Source organism: Rhamphochromis sp. 'chilingali', assembly GCF_963969265.1.
Source record: "Rhamphochromis sp. 'chilingali' genome assembly, chromosome: 4".
Classification (NCBI taxonomy): domain Eukaryota; kingdom Metazoa; phylum Chordata; class Actinopteri; order Cichliformes; family Cichlidae; genus Rhamphochromis; species Rhamphochromis sp. 'chilingali'.
In genome coordinates, this window is record NC_137948.1 from 3,717,276 (window position 1) to 3,739,146 (window position 21,871).

The 21,871-nt window shown below is 40.7% G+C and overlaps 1 protein-coding gene across 2 annotated transcripts in view; it reads left to right on the plus strand.

Moving 5' to 3' along the window:
- The first annotated feature begins 14,881 nt into the window (after positions 1-14,881).
- Positions 14,882-21,871, plus strand: part of krt222 (keratin 222) — a 31,279-nt gene continuing 24,289 nt past the window's right edge. Inside the window, exons 1-3 of one of the 2 annotated variants that reach the window (XM_080880932.1) lie at positions 14,882-15,351; positions 17,057-17,439; positions 17,662-17,865. In XM_080880932.1, coding sequence (XP_080737058.1) covers positions 17,662-17,865 — 204 coding nt within the window. In that variant the 5' untranslated portion in view covers positions 14,882-15,351; positions 17,057-17,439. Of the gene's footprint in view, positions 15,352-16,191; positions 17,440-17,661; positions 17,866-21,871 lie in introns of those variants that run through there. The other variant, XM_080880931.1, reaches the window with a different exon arrangement.

Sequence of the window (21,871 nt, forward strand, 5' to 3'; positions counted from 1 at the left end):
AAAGAATCAGAATCAGAATTCAACTTTATTGTCATTGCACATATCAAAAGTACAAGGCAACAAAATGCAGTTCGCATCCATCCAGAAAGTGCTTTAGCAATAACATAGATATATAGATACAATACAAAATATGGGTCTATTATGGGTATGTTACAATGTACATGGAGGTATGTTATGAATATGCTATAACTATAAGTATGTACAGGCTGTAGTGAGTGTACAAGCTATGATCAGGATATAAATATGAAACTATACAAGTTATAAACAGTTGTAAAACTATAATTATTGTATAGTACAGAACGACTGTCTATATAGCATTTACAGTAGTGCAGTTTATTCGGGCTGAGGCAGAGCAGCTCCCGTACCAGACTGTTATACAGTTGTTCAGGATGCTCTCGATGGTGCAGCGGTAGAAGTTCACCAGGATGTCTGAGGACTGGTGGTTCTTCCTCAGAGTCCTCAGGAAGAAGAGGCACCTTCTTGACCAACTTGGAGCAGTTGGTTGTCCAGATGAGATCCTCGTGTTATTTTATTTAAATTCTGACATTTTTTGTGCTGTACTTGCAAAAAAAGGGTGCTTTTTTCTGTCTGGAAGCAGATATAGATAAAGATTTTACAATTTAATTAATTAATTCATTAATTACACACTCCCCCTCCTGCACACACAGCTGAACTGCAGTTGTCTTCTGCACAGTGAGGTTACCATGAAGTGGAACGGCTCTCCTAGATCGGCTCTGGTGGCACTCTTTCTTTGGGGGCACCTTAAACGCACTCATAGAACTGGAGTTAGGTCTGGTACCTCCCCTTTTCTATCAAAAAACACTGACACATCCAACAAACGCAGCGTGACGTCAGTGTTACCAAGAAATTAATTAATTAAATATGATACATCTTTGGTAGATGTAGCCAGTTCTGAAAAAGTCATTTTCTCTGGAGTGTTGTTCTCTCAGGCTGCTGCTGTTGCACAAGCTTTTGTAGGTGAGCACTTGGGTTGCGTTTGCTAAAAGTTGGATGAGCAGCTTTTTAGGTTCATATGAGCGCTCATACAAACCAGAAGAGAAGAAACTTTTCCTACAATTTAGAAGATGAATCATGTGTTTGCAAAACTTCCTTCCTGAGTCCTTCATACTGGGTGACCGTTATTATAAGTGATCCATTTCAATGCCATGAAGGGAGTGCCTGCTTTGACTGACAGGTTGTTTCCATCTATAGTTGTTAGCTGTCTTCTTGGACTCACCTCAGCTAATTGGAGTCACTGAAGTGGAACAGTTGACTCTGTTTGTGCTGTTGGTGCATTTATGAACATTTAATTCAGTTAACTGACAAATGGTTGATGTGCTGTGTCATAATGGACTTCAAGAGGCACAGACAGGTCCACTCCACTCATCATCACAAATGTAGAACAGGGTGAATCTGTCTCCACCTTCAGGTTTTTGGGCACCCACATCGCCGCTGATCTCACCTGGACCCACAACACCATCTCCCTGGTAAAGAAAGCCCAGCAGTGGCTGCACTTCCTCCGTGTGCAGAAGCTGCTGCTGGCCTTCTACCGCTCCTCAGTGGAGAGCATGCTCTCTTACTGTCTGGATGTTTGGTACGTAGAGGCCACGACTGAGAACAGGAATCTGCACATAGTAATTAACACCACCCAAAACATAACTGGCTGCCCTCTGCCACCCCTGGAGGCCATCACCAGAACCTCCTGTCTCAGAAAAACCTGGGCCATCACAGGTGACCCCTCGCACGCACCCTGTCCACAAGCACTTTGACCCGCTGCCTTCTGACTGGCGCCTCAGGTCAATCACATCCCACACCTCTAGACTCAGAAACAGCTTCTTCCCCTGGGCCATTCAGACTGTTAACAAACACCGACACACCCCACCGGTGTCCACCCACCCACCAATCTAAGTCTTTTCTGTGCACTACTTCCAAGCACTTTGTTCTTTAATGTGTGTCTTTCTCATGTTTTGTATATATTTCTTCCGTTTCTTATTTATTTCTGCTGTCACCCATAATGTTATTATCACCCATAATTCTGTTGTACATGCACAATGACAATAAAAGGCTATTCCATCTATCTATTGTATTCTATTGTAGAAACTATCAAAGATGCACGATTTCTATTTCATTGAGTGATTTCTAGTATTTGTAGAAGTTAGTTATTTGTTCTTTAGTTCGGATTAGCAGACATGTGTGTGTCTGCAGTTACGGTGGCCCCTAGAGACAAAGCACGTACAAACTCCAAAACACTTACAAAATCCAAAACACGTGCAAAATCCAAAACACATGCAAGCTCCAAAACACTTACAAAATAAAAAACACATGCGAAAGACAAAACACGTACAAAATACAAAAAACATGCAAAATCCAAAACACGTACAAAATACAAAACACGTGCAAACTCCAAAGCACTTACAAAATCCAAAACACGTGCAAACTCCAAAACACTTACAAAATAAAAAACACATGCAAAAGACAAAACACGTACAAAATACAAAACACATGCAAACTCCAAAGCACTTACAAAATCCAAAACACGTGCAAACTCCAAAACACGTACAAAATCCAAAACACATGCAAAATACAAAACACGTACAAAATACAAAACACGTACAATATACAAAACACGTGCAAAATACAAAACACATGCAAACTCCAAAACACTTACAAAATACAAAACACGTACAAAATACAAAACACATGCAAAATACAAAACACGTACAAAATACAAAACACGTGCAAAATACAAAACACATACAAAATACAAAACGCGTGCAAAATCCAAAACACGTACAAAATACAAAACGCGTGCAAAATCCAAAACACGTACAAAATACAAAACACGTGCAAAATCCAAAACACATGCAAAATACAAAACACGTACAAAATACAAAACACGTGCAAAATACAAAACACATGCAAAATCCAAAACACGTACAAAATACAAAACACGTGCAAAATACAAAACACGTGCAAAATACAAAACACGCGCAAACCCCAAAACACGCGCAAACTCCAAAACACATGCAAAATACAAAACACGTACAAAATACAAAACACGTACAATATACAAAACACGTGCAAAATACAAAACACGTGCAAACTCCAAAACACTTACAAAATACAAAACACATGCAAAATACAAAACACGTACAATATACAAAACACGTGCAAAATACAAAACACGTGCAAACTCCAAAACACTTACAAAATACAAAACACATGCAAAATACAAAACACGTACAAAATACAAAACACGTGCAAAATACAAAACACGTGCAAAATACAAAACACGTACAAAATACAAAACACGTGCAAAATACAAAACACATGCAAAATCCAAAACACGTACAAAATACAAAACACGTGCAAAATACAAAACACGTGCAAAATACAAAACACGCGCAAACCCCAAAACACGCGCAAACTCCAAAACACATGCAAAATACAAAACACGTACAAAATACAAAACACGTACAATATACAAAACACGTGCAAAATACAAAACACGTGCAAACTCCAAAACACTTACAAAATACAAAACACATGCAAAATACAAAACACGTACAATATACAAAACACGTGCAAAATACAAAACACGTGCAAACTCCAAAACACTTACAAAATACAAAACACATGCAAAATACAAAACACGTACAAAATACAAAACACGTGCAAAATACAAAACACGTGCAAAATACAAAACACGTACAAAATACAAAACGCGTGCAAAATACAAAACACGTACAAAATACAAAACACGTACAAAATACAAAACACGTGCAAAATACAAAACACGTGCAAAATACAAAACACGCGCAAACCCCAAAACACGCGCAAACTCCAAAACACATGCAAAATACAAAACACGTACAAAATACAAAACACGTACAATATACAAAACACGTGCAAAATACAAAACACGTGCAAACTCCAAAACACTTACAAAATACAAAACACATGCAAAATACAAAACACGTACAAAATACAAAACACGTGCAAAATACAAAACACGTGCAAAATACAAAACACGTACAAAATACAAAACGCGTGCAAAATACAAAACACGTACAAAATACAAAACATGTGCAAAATACAAAACACATGCAAAATACAAAACACGTACAAAATCCAAAACACGTGCAAAATCCAAAACACGTGCAAAATCCAAAACACGTGCAAACCCCAAAACACGCGCAAACTCCAAAACACGCGCAAACTCCAAAACACATGCAAAATCCAAAACACAACGGAAGTGCTCCAGGACGCTAGGGGCAGTGTTGAGCTTTTGTTACCTAGTAACTGCACAAGCCAGGAAGTACCAATGACCGGATTTGGGGTCTGCAGCCTTAAAGGCCGCATTTTAAGGCCGATTATGTCACAGCGACACGGCAAAGACTGTCCCAATTCAAAGGCTGCTCGAAATGCGGCCCTCAAATGCGTCCTTAATTTCCCTGAATTTTAAGGATGGGTCTGTGTAGCCTTCATGGCCCAACATATCCCAGACTTCATAGCGCGGCGGTGGTTTGGATAATTTTGCCGAAAAAAAACGGCGGAAGCGGAGCGGACGAAGAGTAAACTTCCAGAAGTAAGTACTGAATATTATGTCACTTATTTATGCGCAAATGTTTTTATAATGAAGAACATTAAAACATTACTGTTGGCAACATGTCGGGAAAGTTATGTGACATTAGCGACGTTTGTACTAACTTGGTTTTAAAGCCTTCACTTCAAAATATTCGCCGTTCAATAGCTGACTTTAATCTTACAGAGAATGTGATGATTTTATGCGTAATTAAAGTCAGTCATGTCAGTCAGCTGACGGTTCACTCCTTAAGCTGAAAGAAAGATGCTTTAATCACAGGAGTCACACATGTGTCCACTGTACCATCTGGGAACTCTTCTTGTTTAGCACTCGTAATGACACAAACACTAAATCCTCCTTCTCTGGTGCTGTTTTGTAGCAGTGTGTACACCTGAGACTGTCACCTGTCTGTCTGTCCTGCACTCTCTCTCTGTTTCTTTCTCTCTGATTGTGGAATAAAAGTATGAACATGTATTTATAAGTCACACTTGTGTTTGAATCCTGCAGCTTATCACACATTTGATTTCTATGTGTGACACCTGCAAGTGTCCAGAGTGAGGACAGACTGAGGGACCCACTGCTGCACATCATCTGTGAGGCTTTGCACCCCTGATGATCCACCAGGACAATCTCAGCAGTATGTGAGGAAGAGGAGGAGGAAGAGCCAGCAGCAGCTGACAGATGGAGAGAATAGACAGACTGTTCCCTGTTTGTGAAGGACTGCTAGAAACGTTTAAAATAACTAATTGTCTGTCCTGAATCAGTCTTATTAGGTAATGTTCAAATAATTTTATCATTCCAGTGTTTCCAGTGTGGGAGAAAGTACTCAGGGCCTTCAAGTTACGCACTATGAAAGGCAGCAACAAGTTTAATGTTCAGAAACCTAAAGTCTGTATCAGCAGCAGAATGGAACTAAAAATAAATGTTTGTTTCAGTTCTATGAAGCTTTGAGTATTTTGGATCAGTAGCACTGCTGTGTTTGTTGCATCATATTGCTGTAATTGTTTATATGCTTTATATATTCTGAGGTAAGTTGATCTATAGTGTTACATCATATTCTATAAGGATGTTATGTGTTTGTATACTTTCTGCCCAGTTTGACCCATTTAGCAGACGTCAGCCTGTTTAAAGCTCTGATATCTATTCTGTATGACTTAAAGCAGTTATGACATGGTCTGATTTTCTCACCCAATAAAGGAATATTTAATACATCAGTCTACTCTTCATTTTATCAGAAACATATATATACTATTATATATTGTACATATATTTATTAGTTTCAGATGTAGCCATTCTTGTTTTTTGCTTGTTTACATTATTGTATTTTGCACAACTCTGTTGCTTGTGAAGCTCGCACACAAGAATTTCACTCACATGTGCTGTACCAATGTACCTGCACATGTGATGTGACAATAAAAGTGATTTGATTTGAAACAGCTCACAGCTTGTACATTTTCTTTTTACACATGTATGTAAGCATTTGAGCCAAATTTAGTAATGCCAACATACTGAAGGAACAACATTTGTCTCTTATATATGATACACCTATATATGCACTGTCAATATACATTTTGAACCAGCTGCAGATGTCAGAGTAACAACTGACTGACCCCCACATAAAGTGCGTTACAGTAGTCCACAGGGGAAGAAATAAAAGCATGGATCACGGTTTCAAAGTGCTGCCTAGAAAGAAACGATTTCACTCTTGCCAGTCGCCTTAAATGATAAAAATGGACTGGTCGTGTCTTGGATTTTGTACGTGTTTTGGATTTTGCATGTGTTTTGGAGTTTGCATGTGTTTTGGATTTTGTATGTGTTGAGGAGTTTGTGCGTGCTATTTGGAATTTGTAAGTGTTTTGGAGTTTATACATGCTTTGTCTCTAGGGGCCACCGTAAATGTGCATCTGTGGACAATAAACAAAAGATCATCTTAAGCTTAGTTAAATAAAATCAGCCATGTTCAGCTTCAGGTTTGGTCCACTGTAAACTTACAGCTCGCTGCTGGATCCATGTTTTCCTTGAGTGCTAATAAACCAACAGTCCACAAATCATACTTTTACCAAGATCAGCTGTTAACACCAGAATAAAATGTGCAAAGTTAGAATACTGTTTTCTTCTTTATTAGACATGATGTGTGGCAGCCTGAAGGAAAAAAACCTGAACATCTGAAGAAACATTTCTATCCTGAAGGAAGCACAGGTCTGTGGCCTCATGGATTTTAAACAACTGAGAGTAGGAATGTTCCATTCTGATTGATATGATTGCATTGCTTATCTGTTGCACAAAAAATGTTGAATAGTACGGGTAGGTGTTGATCTTGGCAGTAATGGTGGTAAACTCCTGGATAAGCAGAAGCTATAAACACATTTTATTTTCATTTTCACAGCAGTTGCCAAGAGCCTTCTTTTAATACTTGTGAATAGGCTCCAATTCCCATGAAGCCTGTTTGTTCTTATACAGACATGTATTCAAACACATCAATGCTTCATTTAAATTATGTCCAATTACTTCAACTAGAGGCAATTGGCAGATGTTTTACTGTTAATAAATGCAGGGGTAGGTCCTGTTCAGTGTCCCTTACCTTTCAGTGTGATCAGGAAAAGTATTTCACTCTGAAATAATTCACATTATTCCGGGTTTTCAATGAATTACTGACAAGAATTCCTTGCAGGCAAATTCGTTGCAAGGAAAAAAGAAAACACAGATGAAATCCAGATATGGTTCTCTCAGAAGGTTTTAGAAGGTGCAAATGCGTGCAAGTATACACTCCTACTCGATGCCTAAACAAACAAGATTAAATGTCGGGTTAAAATGACAAGGAAGTTTAGCTCTGGACCAACACGACTGGAGTTAGACACACAAGAGCTTAAAGTAAGAATCGAGTGAATGCGTGTAATGTGAAAATGGTCGCTTGTAAAAATGCAGGTTTAACAGTTATCGCTGTGATCTGGAGTTCACCTCTGATGAAGATGTAACGCTGTGACTCTGAAGGCTCGAGTTAAGCGTCCTGGCGTCTGTCATCTTGTAGCAAAACTGAAAAGCAGCAGATGCTGCTGAAGCAGAAGGTGAACATGAAACGGTACATATGTTTATTCTAACTTTATTAAACTGTCAGATTTAACTCTGTCCATAAAACTTTATTTGCCCTGCTTTATCGTCTAATTTACTGCAAAAGGGAGGATAATGATAAAAATGTAAATCATGTTGTATTAATAAATAAGAATTTAAAGTAGTGACTTAAAGCACAACCTCCTTAGTAAATGTTTACATCATAGATCAGGTGAGCAAAGATGTTTTTGCAGCGAGAGCAGACGAACAGAAAGAACGCAGGTTTAAGCTACCTCTGCATTAGCTTCCCTTTTCTGTGCGTTTTCAGCTCACTGGTTTGACCTCCTAAGACCCGAACTCTTTCATGGCATTTTTAATTTCTCTTTGCTATTTGGGCAGATTAGGGCCTGATGAATGTAAAAACAAAGAATTACCTGTTTTTGTTTTTTTACCTTTATTTTGTTTCTGAGAAAAATTAGATCGAGGACATTCATGTTAAATTTCAATAGAACAGTGGCAGTATAATGTCCTTGTTAGTGGATATCAGACCCTTGTAGAGCAAATTTAGCATTTTGGTCTAAACTAGAGATGGCACGATACCACTTTTTTATGTCCGATACCGATATCATAAATTTGGATATCTGCCGATACCGATATGAATCCGATATAGTGTTTTTTAATCAACAAAACTGTTTTTTTCAAATAGCTTGCTGTATTTTGTATAAGTTCATACTCAAGTGTAAAACAACAACTACACTAAAGCTATTCTGTTATACCTGTATGCAAAAAAAAATATTTCATAGTTCAGCAATACTGATCAATCTAATAAACTTAAACCTACACCATCCTCCCTATTCTGGTATTTTAAAGAGTACTTAGCGTAAATATTAAGCAACCTAACTAATAGGGTTCCAACTCCCAGCAACAACAAAAATAAATAAATAAAAATTGGGGAACCACCCCTCACGCTCCACCTCATGATGCTTAATCGACGTAATCAACCTTAATTTGATGCAGTGTGAAAAAAAATGCACAGAAATCAATTATTTTTCAAGAAATATTAAATAGATTCAACATCTTTCTTCAACAAAATTGCAGACTGCACAGATGGTACCTTCCCAAAGGAAAAAGTACTATAGCTTACTAGGGTATATATATTAGACTTAATAGTTACTATATACAGTAATTGACTTCTATTCATTTTACATCAAATTAAAACTTTGGGTGTAAGATTTGGATAATTATTTATTAAAAGCTAGACATTTTAAATGAGAATAAGAAAGAAAAGTATGTCTTTGTGCCCCCTTTTCCCTGTTAATGCCCTATCGGCCCCCCTGGCTAAACTTTGCTAGATGCGCCCCTGCACAGTTACCAGCCGTCAGCTACATAGAAAGAGATCCTGGTGTAGAAAGAAATATTAAATAAATTCTAACAACAGCTTATCAAGCTTAAACGTGCTGCTGTTGTTCAGCCGCTGGTTTCCTCTTTCTGGTGCAAAGTGGGCCAAAAGCAAACAAGAGAGATGGACTCGCGACAGAAAAGCCGATCAGCTGATCGTTAAGCAGTTTCATGATTGAAGTAGCAGCAAGAAGAGGCAGTCGCTTGTTAAGCTTAAAGCAGGAATGCTTTACAAACATTCAGAGATGGACTTACACACTTGCTTTACTTCTCTCGGGGATAACTTTGTCGGAGATGAAATGCCGGGTTGCTAGCGAAGCTCCAAATGCTATCCAGACCACCGACAGGTCCCGCATGCCACAGCCGCTCTATCACGTGATGCCTACTGCTCTGACGTGCTAACGTTCTGAAGTGAGTTACGGCGTGTTGCAAGTTTTGTTAGGTGCTTTCGTGATATTTAATGGATCGGATTACATTTTTTATTTTTCTCCGATATCCGATCCAGTAATTTAGGTCAGTATCGGACCGATACCGATACGTAATATCGGATCGGTCCATCTCTAGTCTAAACAACCCAAAATCTGATGCCCACATATGTGGACGCCAAGTCCTAGGAGGTTAATTTGACATGTAATTATTTGCTGTTTTAATGTCAGTCTTGGTGCTCTAGGCAGGTTAGATTCAGGCGGGTAAAATAGACAGAAATGATAACATCTGGCACCTTCTTCACAAAAAGTCCAAAACAAACAACCAACAGAATTCTGGCAGAAACACTCACGCAAGGAAGGATAACAGACGATGTGATAAAGGACAAAGGGAAGACACACATAAATGCAAAACACGGGTTATCATAAGACTACCAAAATAAACAGAAATCAGCACACGGGGAAACACTGAAGCAACAAGTCTGTGAAGGTTCTCAGTCATCCAGGTCATCGTAGTCTAAAGAGCTTGGAAAGAAAAGCGTCTGGACTTCCTTAAGTTGCTTGAAGACGTTTCACCTCTCATCCTAGAAGCTTCTTCAGTTCAGAGCTGAAGGTCAGGAAGCTCAGAGCGAATGATGCATTCGCCCCACTCTGTCCTGCTTGGTGCTGTTTCATACCAGGTGCAGATGTTTCCCGTCAGGGTGCTCTTGGTGGTGCAGGAGATAGCCTCAAGATTAGAACAATATTAGACCATCAGAGCAACTGCACATCTGTTGACTTTTACTCAAATCAAGAACTTTTTTTTGCATGAACCTAACAAAGGTGTGGACATAATTAAATAAAAAAACAAATCAAGTAACTATAAAACTAAGTCCGCATGAACTCAGAGCATCACGGTGGACTTGAACCCCAGTCTCATAAATTCAAGTTTGACCAGTTCACGGACCCCTGATCCCCTGCGATGTGAGCTTAAATCAAATGAGCCACACTTCAGTATTTTCTCTTTTTTTTTTACCTCCACAGAATCTGTGACATCACAAATACCCCCGATTGCTCGGTTGCAATGAGGGGCCTGGAGCAGCGTCACCATCACTGTGATATACGCCACATCAGTATTCTTTATGGTTTGGTTCGGCCTTTCAGCTCTACACGAGTAATCTATAGATATTAAAGCCAACTTCCTGCTTACAGTTTGGATAAGGAGCCTTCCTGTCTCAGCAAGTCATTTGCACATTGTGAAATTAATCAGTTCTTAACTGAAGAAGCTTCTTGGATGAGAGGTGAAGCATCTTCAAACAACTTAAAGAAATCCAGCTTTTATTTCCAAGCACTTTAGACCACTGAAGGAACAAATACACACTAAATATTAACAGAGGGTATAACCAGAATGTAGGAGGAACAGAGTACTGATGAAAAAGCATGAACGTTTTATAAAATGAGCACAACTCCTCGTTTTCAAAGACAAATAAAACTGCAGGTTCTAAGACCAGAAACCTTACACAGCTAATTGCTGTCCACACAGGAGACAGCTGCTTTTATAATAAGCTAATATGTGCAGTGTTTACAGCTTGTTGGCTGTCCTAATGGTCACTAAATAACCATTTATTGAAGGATTTAGCTATATTTAGGTCTTAAACTGAAGGTAGATGTAAGAGTTTTTTCATGAGGGTTAGAAATTAAACAGATGAGATTAAATTAATGGTTGATGGTAAATTACAGCTAATCTTACTGTAGTCTAAGTCTTATCACTGGTCTCTCAAGTGGGTGATAAAGTCAAGTGGAACTACATAAAATATATTTTTCAGGCCTCAGTCATTCAGTTTCCCCCCTCATGATATTAAAATCATTATCATTGTTGTCAGTGTTTTTGTGCTTTTTCCAGTTTGTCAAATCCTTCCCTCTAGTGGTCAAATCACAAGGAGAAAAGAAGTGGCTAAATATGAGTAAAATATATATTTAAACGCGCCCCTGTGTCCCGGGCTAAACAGCTGAAATATACTCAGTATACTAGACCCCGTTCACTCAACTAAACACATACATAAACATGCCAAAGCCGAACTTGAGTGAAGTGAGAAAGCCTCTGCAGTTTGACAGGTACCTGCCATCCAGCATACTCTCTGACCCCACAGCCTGCCGGGAACTCCTTTGAGCTCCCAGCTCTGACTTGTTCGAGACGTTTGAGATATTTGCCCAACCTTTTTTTCTATGCAACCATAAATGACAGCCAACAGTGGCACGCCTAGTCTAATTGTTTTGTGAGAAGCAAACACACTGTAACCCTGGGGTGCTTTATGAATGTCAAACAAAGTGCGATGAAGATAATTGTTTTTCAGGCCCGTTTAAAAATCTATATTATACAAATATTTAAAGAATTTAATACTTTGTCCCTTCAGGTTGTTTCCACTCAATTTATTCCTTGTGCTCGGAGACGCTTGTTTCATGTCTTGATTCCTCACGTCTCATTAATGTGATGTGTAAGAATGAGACTGCTGTGACATTGACAATATCTGTTAATGACAAACGACTGATTAAAGATGTTCTGCTCACTTTCCTGCTCTGTTGGGAGGAGCCACTTTGCCCAGTGCGTGACAAAACGATCAAGCTGTTCCCTTCAATCATCCTCACTGTTATGAACTTGTGCATGTCACATTTGTTGGCTTAGCAGCCGTGAAATGTATGGCATGATGCATTTCTGGTCGTTACCACATTGTTTCCAGTGCTTCCAGTGGTTTGATCTGCGTTCATGTCTAAGGTGTGAAGGGCTTAACTTGTGCTCGTTCTGCTTCTGACACTGTGTGAGTGCTGGAACGCGTGAAGAAACCACACCACTCAATTACAGATGATTAAAAGCTCTTTTTGCATAACGTGTTAGTTGTAAATTACTGGGATCAAACATAACAAAAACCTGCTCTTAGTCTGCATTCCCATGAATTCATGAGGTATCTGAGTCAGATTGTTCCACGTCAAACTGGCAAAAACCATTAGTTTCACAATGTGCAAATGACAAGCTGAGACAGGAAGGCTCCTTATCCAAACTGTAAGCAGGAAGCTGGCACCACTATCAATGCTTTAATATCTACAGATTACTCGTGTAGAACTGAAAGGCCGAACCAAACCATAAAGAATACTGATGTGGCACAGTGATGGTGCTGCTCCAGGCCGATCATAGCAAACGATCAATCAGGGGTATTTGTGATGTCACAGATTCCATGAGGGGGTGGAAAAATACTGAAGTGTGGCTCATTTGATTTAAGTGACAGCGCTCAGGGCAATGTGAGCGCTGGTTAAAGGACAAACTTGAATGTAAGAGATTACAGGATGACCAACCTCAGCAACAGGACCACTCTCACCATCGAAGTGTGTTTGCTTTTGGAACTGTGTCTTCATTCCACCTACTTCAAGGGTCAGTTCTACAGGCAGAAACATGGGTGTGCCATGGGCTCCCCAGTTTCACCCATCATGGCCATTTTGTACATGGAAGAAGTGGAAAAGAGGGCTTTGCTATCCTACCCTGGAACACCACCAAGTCACTGGTTCAGGTATGTGGATGACACCTGGGTGAAAATCAAATCTCAGGACGTACCACATTTCACAGATCACATTAATTCGGTGGACTGACACATCAAATTCACCAGAGAGGATATGAAAAGTGGCAGGTTAGCCTTCTTACACTGTGTCTAGATGTCCCCCATCAGTAATGGGGGGACATCTGCCAAGGAGGCAGAAGAACAGCACATCAAGAAGGCCCTGAGTAAATGTGGTTATCCCAGCTGGACTTTTGTCAAAGCCTAAAGAAAGCTCCAGCTGATGCAGGAGAGAAGGACAACCGCTGCCCAAGCGAAAACCTGTAGTGATGTGTCAGGAGTATCGGAGCAGTTGAGACCCATTTTTTCTAAACACCGGGTCTCTGTGGCTTTTAAACCCCAAAACACACTGCGCCAAAAATTGGTCCAGCCCAAGGTGGACTCTCTTATGTCCCCCGACACAAACAGAGTATCATAGTGTACGCTGTTAAGTGCAGGAGGATTGGCAGGATTTATACATCGGGGAAACCAAACAACCTCTGGCGAAGCGGATGGCACAACACAGAAGAGCTACCTCGTCAGGCCAGGACTCTGCAGTATATTTACACCTACAGGCCAGTGGACACTCTTTCAGTGATGAGGATGTAACATCCTGGACAGGGAGGAACGCTGGTTTGAGGGCGGAGTCAAGGAGGGCATTTACGTGAAATGGGAAAGACCATCTCTGAATTGAGGAGGGGGCCTAAGGGTACATCTGTCACCATCTTACAATGCTGTGATTACAGCCATTCCCCAACTCTCTGTGAATGGTACTCATGGCTGTTGATCAGTGGTAGTTGATCAATCGTCATGAGAATTTGCATAATTATGATTAAGGAACTGACCTCCCAGCCCATTGTTCCTTCGGTGGGCTGGTTTCAGTCATTATGCAAATGTACTGTTTATAAGATCGGAAACCTGCAGTCAGCTGAGACTGAAGAAGTCACCTGGATGAGTGAACGTTTCTCGTTTTGAAACGTTTCTCCCACAAAACGCTACGTCCAGATGAACAGAATCAACTTTTGGAGGTTTTTAGTGGAATTATCTGAAGAATAGCACAGTTTGTCTGTTCAACATGTTTGTGCTTCAGTTTTAGTGAGTGAAATTCCAGTTTTTATTAGTCTGTTAATTAGCACTCACTAGCAGCTAAGTGCGTGCTAATAATGCCCATGGACAGTAACTGAATGCAGCAATATATCCCTAGCGCTCCACCATCGAGGTTAAAAGGATTCGAATAGTGTCCTAAAAGTGCTGGCTGCTGCTTAGAGGGAAAATACAAACACAATTACCTGAAAGATGTCAAAACTTTCTGCAGAGGTGAGGACGACCTGGTCTCCTGTTGTGTTGTCCTTTACATTAGTCATTTGGCATTGTGGAAATAAAAACATTTCTTAGTAAAGCTTTAAACAGCACAATGATTGATAATAGTGATTTGAGTAGAAACATACTTTATGGTGCCTGAGCGAGCGGGTTAGAGGTATAAATAAAAGCCAACACAGGTTAAAGTATAACTGTTGTGTACTTTATACCACAAGTAAAAGCACATGACACACGCTTTAGCTGAACATAACCCCTACAGCAGAGTCTGGTGGAGTTTATGCGAAGTTAATCCTTTCTGTAGTTTTGGACTTAGCCCACAATAGTCTCTAAATCAGATCTGAAGTGACTGTTGTGGTGATACCGTGTATGAACAAAAACTGTTGGCACTGAGTTGGTTTTAAGCAGTAATTACGAAACAAAGGATGAAAGGTATTGTGTGTTTATAACAGGTTTTTTCTGTTTTTTCTGTCAGACACGTTTAGCAAAAGGCTCATGAAAATGAGGGATCACATGAAGAAGGATCAAAGAGCTGTTGCCGCCCCTCCTCCCTCGAAGGAAACAGAGGTCGAGGAATGCGAAGAGGCAAAGTTCATGTTCGTGAGACTGTTTGGTGGTAAACTCATAATCCGGGGTGGATTTGTTTTGTTTTTCACTCTCTTTTTGGGCAGTGTCCACCTCTAACGCCTCCACCTTTTCTCCTTAAATTTGTGTAACAAGTTAACACCTGCTTAAACCCATCAGTTAAATGCAGTGCAATAAAAAAACACATCTTGGATGTCTGAGGGAACAACACGGCATCCAGAAACAGGCTCGATGGCATTCCCCCGTCACGCTTGCAGCAAAAATCATCTGTCACAGACACCCAAAGCAGAGCCACCTGCTACGCCCTAAGAGCATTTTTTTTAATCATGGAAATTTTTTGCTTTTTTGTTTCCCGGATTTCAACTGACTATCATCGTTGCTGCTCTCCTGCCAATCCATCTTACTGACAGGGTGTGGGAGTGCAATGACAGTAAGTGTCCTGGCATACAAGTCTGGCATTGTTTAGTTAGACAGTGTGCTTTGTGTGTGTGCGTTTAATTATTAAAATCTACACAGCTCATGTCCTGTTACAGACTTATTCTCCTTCTCTTGCTCTTTCACTCTTTATATCTGATTTTTTGTTCTCTGTACATGAACCCATTTCCTGTCTTTTCTGGCCACGCTGATAGATAACCACAACACCCACAACCATCAGTGAAGCCAAAGTCAGAGATAAAGAATGAAAGTCTAGACAGAGACAATATTAGGTTGCAGCAACACAAAGAAGCTCAGATGTGTGTAATAGTACCCCCACATCCTTTCTCTTAGCAAAACATGCTTGTTTTGCCTGGCAAGCAAATCCAGACAGCTCAAGTATTTGCAAATCCGCAAACAAGGCTCTTTGAAAACAAAAAAAGGCGTCCAGGTATAGTGAAACGTTCATCTTCTTAAAAATTGATTCATCTTTGTGAGCCATTTTTAATGTAGCAGACCTTAAAGTGATACGAGTAAGTGACAGAAAAGGGAAAAAACCCTGCTCTTCTCTAAAAGTCCCAAAAATAGAGCCCAAGAAATAAAACACAAGGTCGTTTAATTTCATGCACTTTTCTTACATCTCCTGCTCTGTCTCTGCAAACTTGCGATCCTTGAGACCTCAGAATTAGGGAGACATTCAAGGGGGGTGGGGGGTGGGGGGGGGGGGGGGGTAGGAATGCATGTACATATACAAATTTTACAGTGTTTATTTATTTAAAATTATTTATTTAAAGTAAGTTAAATGTCACCCTTATTGCTGTCCCCCGGGGCACGTTCAAAGTTAATTTTTCAGAGCTGAAAGCAACGTTCATCTTTAATACTATGCTTAGAATTTTGATGCCAAAGGCAGTGCTGAAAGCTGCAGTAACCTGGGTGGCTGCTGTGGCTTTAAAGAGAGTTGACCCAAAGATTCGCAGGTAAACAAGCCAAGTTTCAGTTATGAATTCATGTGCAACAGGGTGGAAAAAAACACCTCAGTTTGATCTTTAGGGATCTGTTCATGGCAGTGAAGCTCTGTCATTCTGCTTGTGAGTTCATGTGAGTTCAGCTGATTTTGATTTTGTCTTACAGACATTAGACCCGCCCACCATCCACTTCTAACATGCACTTTTGAATCCTCCGTCGAGCCTTGTTTTTAGTTTTTTTTTCTTTTCTAGCTGTTACAGTGGCCCACCCAGTTGTTTTTACTGGGTTTATCCTCTTAAACATTGAGAGGAGAGAGTGTTTGAACCACACCCCACCTTAAAAAAACATACCTCTCTTATCATAACACATTAGCCATTTCCATGATATTATTGAAGTCTAAGATGATGCCGCAGAGTCTGTCCGCTGAAAGCAACAGAAAGCTACAAACTCCAGATGACATCAAGTAACTGCTTAAACAGTAGTTAAGAAAGCGTATCTGCAGTCCTTGTAACCAAGGGAATATAAAAAAACCACATAATAATATTTGGAAGAGAAAACCTTTGGCCCAGACAGCACAAACACATCCAACCAAGGCTGTCATTGAGCAAGTCTGCACAAAGAGTGAGAGAGTGTTCAGGGACACGGGCTTCACATTCATTACAGTGAATGTAACTTCTCATTACAGGACCATTCACACAAACACACACACACACTCAGGTCCTGTCACTGTGTCTCCCTGAACATTCCCTCCGCAGCTTGTGTTGCTGCCTGTTTGAAAGCAGATCAGTAATCCTGGATCAGAGAGTACAAAGGGACCCCAGAGCGTTGGTGATGCAAGCACTGTGTCCAGTGTCCAGCGGGTAACCACATGCTGCCTGGGAGGGGCCGAGGTGGGACAGGGAGGAACGTCCCTGCCGTGACTGACCCTGAAGACAAGCGAACGCTGATACCGGCAGGCCAGCCTGTCTGCTCTGTCTCGGGGGCCTGCTGCCGATGACCTGGGACACAGTGGGAAGTGCTCTCCAGCTCGCTGTGGAGGAATGCAGCTAAGCTGTGAGGAGTGGTGAACTGTGTGACCGGGCAAACAGAGTGACTTACATATACTGTGCTTCATTCAGGGAAGGCCACGTTGCTGCAGGTGAGTATCACTAGGTAAACATTTACCTTGTAAACGCCTTTGGCAGCGTGTGGGTTTCACACTGCAGAGAAAGTTGTAAGCTCTTGTGAACACGCGCCTGTCAGTCACGTACTGCCTGAAAGGTTTGGCCATCACAGGCACCACCAGCTGCGTCATTTGACTGTATGAAAATTTCACAGGCTCAGCAACTGCGTGTGACTGTAAACATTCGCTCTCTCTCAGATGTCCATGGACTCGCTGCAGGACTCCAGTCACACAATGTGGGGCCTGAATGCTCGCTTGAAGAGCTTCTTGGAGCAGGTGAACCGGCTGCAGGAAGAAAACCAGCGGCTGGAGGCTCAGATAGCCAGCTGGGGGGTCAGGAACACCGCGCGTTCCCAGGACTGGTCCAAACAGGAACAGACCGTCAAGGAGCTCCGTGCCCAGGTCAGATGGTATAAAGAGTTATGTAAATTTCACAGCTGTTTGACATAATTGTGGTGCTGCAGTATTATTTCTACTCAGGCTTTATAATAATCAGCTCAAGGCCATCTTGCAGCCACAGGAGAGGAGTGGGTGTGTATAATCAAACAATGAGTGCAGTAAAAACACAGCCTATTGTCCAGTGTAGTGTAGTGTCGATGACAGCTGGATGCAGCATCCTGTGAACAGCCTCGAACACATGTTTAGTTAAAGGATAGGATAGGTGGTTAATGGCACCCTGTTTTTAAGACCATCACACAGTTTGTAAAATGAACTGCCTTTTATTTCTGAAGTTCCTGTTAGGACTGCATACAAGGACCGCAAATTTAATCTGTTGTTGATCATTTTTAATTAAATATGTGAAAGCTAGATGTAACTTTGCTACGCTGCATGAATGTGGCAACAGTTCATTCACGGCTGATAAAATAATTTGACAACTACAAGTTAATTTATCACAAATATCAGGCCACAGGAATCAGATGAGTTACTAAAGGCTAAAGTGAAAAGCTAGTCGACTAGACAATGCTGCTCGTCGATTAATCGTGTCATGGCATATGACATGAAGTCACTGGAGAACAGGCATGTCCAAAGAAGGAAGGCTGCTGCTGTTGCACTGCTATATTCAAAGTTAGCTGTCACTGTGTGTGTGCACTCATTTCACTGACACATAAAACATGATTTGGTTATTATAGAATGTAGTTAACAGTTTCAAATAGCTCATAAACACACAGCAAGATTTTTACTTTTTATTTCATCTGCCAAACTCAGTCCAATGTTATAATATACCGGTAGTTATAATATAATATAGTCAATTCGCTTCCAGGAGCAACTCGAGACAGCATTTTGGGGTTAGTAGCTCACAAGTCAAGGTTAGCTAGTGTTGCTTAATGCTATTGACGTTTGCATGGAACAAAAACTTGAACAAGCGTAACGCTAACTTCAAAATAGAGAAAGTTGTGCATAAGGGCTGCAGCCGACATGTTTTTGGGGGGCGGGGGTTCGATCTCCTCTCAGTTTCAGTGCTCCTCAGCAAGCAGCTGAGCTGATGATATGATTACAAAACCAATCATCAACCTGAGGCCTAGGGTGTCCTGGTACCCTGTGCACTTATGGGCACCCTTATGTGCGAGCATGGTGTTCCTCCCAGTCACATAACTCCAGGTCACAATGTCATTGCCCTCGTGAGCACAGGGGTCCCTGAGTAGGGCAGATGGGGCATCTTCCAGGACTCCACTCAGGGACCCTACTGGGTACATTGAGATGCTGTTCAGCTTATAATCACTGCAAATTACAGGCACTGAACCGAGGGGATAAAAATATACCCACCCCTGCCTGCCACCTCTCAGTGTCAGTCCAACCGCTCCAACTAACTGGTTCCAAGTTGTGCACTGAGATGAGTCTAACTATACTTAGCCATACCCAGTATCCCTCTGCCTCTAGAACTACCTCACACTCCTTCCCCACCAGACAGGTGACGTTCCACCTACCCAAAGCCAGTTTCAGTCCTCAACAAGAGCCCAATCCACATTGACTGGACTCCTATGGCCCCTCCTAAATGTGATTTTGCTTTATTATGTAATAAAACAAATCATTGCAATTGTCCAATACTAAAAGCCAAATACTAAAGACTTGTATGTCATGTAGATATAAAGCTTCTGGTTTATTAGTTTTGAAACTGTTACGAAATCAGTTCTTTTTTATTCCTCGAGGCATCCAGAGACGGCACCGGACTCAGTAGTCATTTTCACAAAACCTTTATTCATCTTCATTCATCTTCAGTTAAGCAAGAGAAGGGGAGGCGCGCAAGGCCGGTGTCCCTCTGCAAATCTTCCACTCCTTTGTTTGTTACAGTCAGCTTTATAGAAGTGACCCCATCATAAAACCCCCACGGTGTGCTGCAAACTCTGTGTTTGTGTGTGTATGCACGTGAGTGAGTGTGTGTGCGCGTACCCGTGTGTAAGTGTGAGTGCACGTGAGTGAGTGTGCATATAGGTGTGGGTGCGTCATAACAGTCAAAGCACTGTGTGTGTGTCTCTGTGTACGTGACTTCCTGCCGGTCATAAAAGTAATCTCCTCACCCAAGCTACACTAAATTCCTCTACACAACATACAAAACAGAGTTAACATATTACAAACACTGAGACCCCGACTCTGCATCCACTGGGCCATTGGCCTCTTGTTGTCTTACATTTACAGATAAGCATGTGGAGAGTCTCCTGCAAACCTGCTTCTAAGTTATAACAATTATGAGTTTTTATTAAAGGTACAAGCATCAGCATCAGCAACCCCCAACTGTAGCTTCCTGTCTCCTTTTATGACAGGCTGACCCCCAGTCTCCATAAATTCCTTTCCCTCTACACAATTACACACACTCTCAAGCCTACAGCTAAACCAAACTAAAACACACAAACAAATGCTTCCCTCTTCCTCTGATCTATTGCTGGACCCTCTCATCTAAGCCAATTTAACACATTATATTCTAATAATTATTTTCTTGTACTCACATAATACATAACATTTTTTTTAGCTAATAATCATTTCAGGTAGGTAAAATGCTTTTAGACTTAGTTTATTATTATTATTATTATTATTATTATTATTATTATTATTATTATTATTATTATTATTTAAAAACTAAAAGGCATGGAATTTTGACATGTAGGACAGGGTGAACAAGTGGGTCTTCAAGGTCAGAGAGGTATGAAGGTGCATTTGAAGCCTTGTAGGTGAGCAGCAGGACCTTAAAATCTGCTTGAACCTGTCAAGGTAGCCAATGAAGAGATCTCAGTACAGGGGTAATGTGCTCAGATTTCCCAGTTTTAGTTAAAATGCGAGCAGCTGCATTTTGAACCATCTGTAAACCTCTAAAACTTTTCTTTGGTAGCCCAGAAAGGAGAGCATTACAATAATAAATACGCGAAGACACAAATGCATGGACAAGAACCTCTGCAGTGTCGCTTGACAAAACTTGTCTGATTATGTTTCTTAAATGATAAAAGGTGGACTTTGTTGTCTCTGTTACATGAGACCTGAAAGAGAGCACCATGTCGAACCACACGCCCAAGTTTTTTACCTTTAACATTAGTTATCATTGTAACAGCCTTGGTATCAACGAGACTAATCGAAGATGTTTTGCGTACTGTGAGAGGGCTCGCCACAGATATAGAAAGATATGTCTTGTGCCCGTATCATTACGCTGCCACAGAGACCCACGATTGATGGCTGCCACAGAAAGAATGCGGAAGCGCTGAGTCGACGACTAACAGCAGTGATCTCCCATGACTCAACTGATGGTTTTGAGCTGCTCCCTGGATTTACTGTCACTTTCTTTACACCGTGCATAAGTAGGTGTCACTGACAGACACTAATTAGTTGTTCACATCTTCCCATGACTACCACAGACAAACTCAGCCAACTTCATTGTCTGAGGATCCAGGGAGTGCTTCCATATAAATGTTAGGGATTAGTTCTCTATTTATCTTCTTAAGAAGTGCTCAATTTAGTTACATCACAGGAGACGGGGCAGACATTACTCCATGATGTTGTCAGTCTCCTGACTCACATCCTCACCGGGAGTCTGAAGCTGGGATTGTAATGTTCTATCCATATAATGAGTGAAGCTTGTAATGGTGCTTATGGTAAAAAAAAATAAATGGTGGAATAGTCGATGTTATCTTTGGCTTTCTTTCAGCAAGGGTGTGTCTTCTTTCAAAAGTTTTGTACTCATAAGAAAACAAAGGAGAATGAGGGCGTGTTAAGATTTTTATTTGTGTTTGATATAATACAAGGATCCAATGTTTTATACTTTACTTTGCTGTATTAAAATAATATTAGAAATTATAAAAAATTGTGGGATTTGATATAAATCCCTGCAGAAGGTGTATGCTAAATGAACTCTCCCATGAACAGTATGTAAACAGGATGTGCAAACTGGACCACTGATTGGCTTTCTGAGTGCAGAAGTGACATG